At 46.5% G+C, this 3781-nt stretch overlaps 1 protein-coding gene across 1 annotated transcript; it reads left to right on the top strand.

Moving 5' to 3' along the window:
* Window positions 1-318: 318 nt before the first annotated feature.
* On the top strand, window positions 319-3006 carry LOC147905641 (putative choline kinase 2). Its single transcript, XM_087373709.1, has 7 exons — window positions 319-1106; window positions 1217-1338; window positions 1496-1691; window positions 1956-2073; window positions 2201-2248; window positions 2483-2583; window positions 2709-3006. Exons 1-7 carry the CDS (start codon window positions 702-704, stop codon window positions 2805-2807), a joined length of 1089 nt encoding a protein of 362 aa, XP_087229835.1. The 5' UTR covers window positions 319-701; the 3' UTR covers window positions 2808-3006.
* Window positions 3007-3781: the final 775 nt, after the last annotated feature.

Consider the following 3781-nt stretch of genomic DNA (forward strand, 5'->3'; position numbering starts at 1 on the left):
GTGTTCCATCACCAGAGCATTTCTTGTGAACGTTTGATGCATGCAATCTAATGTGGGAACCTATTATATGTGCCCTCCCTAGTGTCAACTTCAGGAATTCTTTCAATATTTCAATCTATTGAACGAGTCTAGACTCCCTCACCAAGAGATTAATTAAAAAGGTCATGCTAGGTAAAGTGGAAACTAGGAAAAAGGTCCGAATCTTCGAGGCCCAATCGAAATGCGACAATTGGATTGTAGATGATGTCGCCACGTAAGATGCCAAGAGCTCAGATTCCCGTCGGCGACTATATATCCGTCATCTTGTCTTCAGAAATCCGTCGTCCTGCTGGGAATTCCGTCGTCCCCGGCTGTAGAATTCCGTCGTGAGAATCCTTGGTTCCGTCGTCTCCTTCTGGAAATTCCTTCGTGAGAGAATCTTCGTCCCCTTCCGTGAATTTCCGTCGTGAGTATTATTTGGTCCCGTCGCGTCCCCTGCTCTGAATCCCGTCGCCAGAATCCTGCTGATATTCGTCGAATTCTGTGAATTCCGTCGTCCCCTGCTTCAGAAATCCGTCTTCTCCTGCGTCTCCCTGTCGCTCACCCCCAGAATTCCGTCGGCTCCTCCATCTCCCTTGCGTGGATTCTGTCTCTCCATCTGCTTGATTCCGTCTTCAAGCTCCTGATTTTCATCCCCGCCATCGAGAACTCTGCTGCATTTCATGGCATCGGCCGTCGATAATTCCGCTCTCTGCGCCCTCAACAAATCCGACTCTTTGCCCACTCCGTCGATCCCCTCGTGGAACCTCCCTCCGGAGGCCTTCGTTGTGTTGCAATCGCTAGCTCTTCGGTGGACAGACATCCTGGACGCCACCGACCTTTCCGTCAAGCCCCTGAAAGGTGCCATGACCAACGAGGTCTACGAGTGCTGCTGGGCTCCCCTGGTGGCCGCAGGGGGAGGACGCCCCCGGAAGGTTCTTGTTCGCGTCTATGGTGAGGGCGTCGATCTCTTCTTCGACCGCAACGACGAGATCCTTACCTTCGAGGTCATGTCCAGGGTCGGCCACGGCCCTCGTCTGCTGGGACGCTTCCCCAACGGTCGTGTGGAGGAGTTTCTCCATGCCAGGGTCTCCCCCATCTCCTTCTCCTCTTTTGTTTTTGAAGTCCTCTGATTTGCTCATGCTTGCCCATTTGGATAGCCAAATCTTACGGAAATGCTTTCTTCTTGTTACCACAGACCCTGTCCGCAGCGGACTTGCGAAATCCAGATGTGTCCGCCAGAATCGCTGCGAAGCTCAGGGACTTTCACCGACTCTCTATGCCCGGAGCTCGGGAGCCCCGGATATGGGGACGTCTCAGGTATCATTCTACCCTTCGGAGGCGGTCGAAGCGATGATTGCTTTCTGCCAGGCCTCAACCATTCTTTGTTGGGTAACAGAATACGGCTGTCAAGGTTGCTGCCAGGCCTCAACCATTCTTTGTTGGGTAACAGAATACTGCCGTCAATGTGTTGCAGAGATTGGCTACAGAAAGCGCTCACTCTATGCCGCCCAGAGCATGCGGATGAGTTTCGTTTGCGCAACCTTGGAGCGGAAATCGAAGAGCTGAGGATGAGAATATCCGGTCCTGAAACTGAAATTGGCTTCTGCCACAACGATTTACAGTATGGCAACATAATGATGGACGAGCAGGATAATTCCATCACAATCATCGTGAGTCACACCGTTTAACCTGTAATCTCCCGATTGAGAGTAGACGCATCCAGAGGGTTTCTGGCCCGTTGAAGCATTCGGCATGCATCTTCACGCTTGAGCCAACCCTTACATGAGACCTGCCAAAGAAATGGTCAGCGGCTTGCAATTTATCCGGAATCCGAGTGGGTGTCTCCTGATTTGCTTTAACTTAAGGGGGTGAGAGTGTGTTTTGCATGTTGTATTCTGAATAACAAACTTTTAATGTTCTCTTGCTATGCCCAGGATTACGAGTATTCCAGCTACAATCCCGTAGCATTCGATTTGGCAAACCATTTTTGTGAGATGGCTGCTGATTACCACACAGACACACCCCATGTGTTGGACTATTCTAGATATCCAGGTGAGCAAACGGATGCTGCGGACTCGATAACTGGCCAATTTTTTGCGCTTTCCTTGCCCCCGGGATTAAAACATTTCTGGGTCTCTTCCGTGACATGTAGGGGGTAATTTATATGTTTGTTGTGCAGGGTTTCAGGAAAGATGCAGATTTATTTCGGCATATCTTGAATCCTCCGGTAAGGTTCCTTGACATGCTTCTTGCTTTGAGCACTTTCGGTTGGTACTTCTTGACGGCTGGGTCAAACGCAGCATGTTTGAAAACGTCATCGCACGAATGCCAGTTTAGAGAAAGATAAGCTGGGCTTTGACAGTAGCATTTCTGCTCTTTTATTTTCGAATCGCTATAAGGCAAGTTCTTAGAAAGGGATAATCTGGGCTTTGATAGTAGCATTTTTGCTCGTTACTCTCAGGCCAAGTCGTCAACCAATCTCGAATAGAGAAGCTTTCAAAAGAAACAGATGGCTATGCGCTGGCGAGTCACATTCACTGGGGTTTGTGGGGAATCATCTCGGTAGGTCATTGTTTCTGTTAGGGATTTCCCTCCTTTAAGCCAAGCCGTCTATTCTCTGTTGGTGGTTTAAAAGGTTTTCTGGACTGCCTAAAGAGAGCTCAACCTAACCAAAGGGTTTATTGCAGGCATGCGTGAATGACATTGAATTTGATTATATAGAGTATGCAAGACAGAGATTCCATCAATATTATATGTCAAAGTCAGAGTTGATGGTGGAACCATAGCAGCTCAAGGCGCTTCTTTGCCACAATATACGCATTGCTGTTCCAGCAAGTAACACAGAGAGGAAATGGTTCAAAAGTCCATGAAATCATTAATGGAATTTGACATGTATTTTTAATGGAAATTGTCATATATTCGTCCTCGGCTTTTGATTTTTTTTAAATCTGCACAAAGAGATTATTTTGGCCTAATCTTTGTTGTGGCGCTGATTGGGTAAAATTAGAGTAGGCTCACCTAGAATTTTGAAATTTGCAGTCCTATCGATTGCTACCAGTGCAGCAGCATTTTTTTGGAAGGCTGGAGTTTTTGTGTTCTACTTGGCAAACTGCACTTTTGAAAAATTGATTTGAGTTTTTCCTATTAAAATCGCCATACATGTAGAGGTAATAACACTGCATAGAACATCGTTTTTGATGAGAAAAAAAACGATTGATCAAATGTGTACCTGATTTGGCCTTGGCTCTGCAATCATCCTTGTCGATCTAAATTTTTATATGAAGTTTCAACATGCATTGAACATCATCTGTGACAATCATCACTGGTATCAAATCAATTTGTACCGAGCTCTACATTCATCCTTGTAAAACTTTCAAGTATGTTAAGTTTGTCAATCGTGGGGCAGTCTTGAAGCACTTGATTATTGTCAAGTCATGGATGATGGACACATGGCATGACACAAATGCCATTGAATTCCCTTTAGACTGGTAAGCGTAACTAGGATGTTTTGATGATGTGTAGAAATCAGATCTGCATGGTTTTGTGGGTTGAGTTGAAAAGGGCAAGGCTTGCTCTTATCTAGGCAGGTCAAAAATGGATGCCTGAAGGGGATTTGCCCAAAGTTTTTCAGAGTTCAAGTAGTAGAGGAGAGATTCAGACAGAATAGCGAAGTCGCAATTCTCGCTGCATACAGAGGGGGGGGTGCCACTTGTTAGGGCAGCAAGTTGCCATTGAGGTCATTACTAGATTCTGGTCTCGT

This window comes from Dipteris shenzhenensis, chromosome 1, assembly GCF_047967505.1.
Source record: "Dipteris shenzhenensis isolate YYH24624 ecotype China chromosome 1, Dip_SZ_1.0, whole genome shotgun sequence".
NCBI lineage: Eukaryota > Viridiplantae > Streptophyta > Polypodiopsida > Gleicheniales > Dipteridaceae > Dipteris > Dipteris shenzhenensis.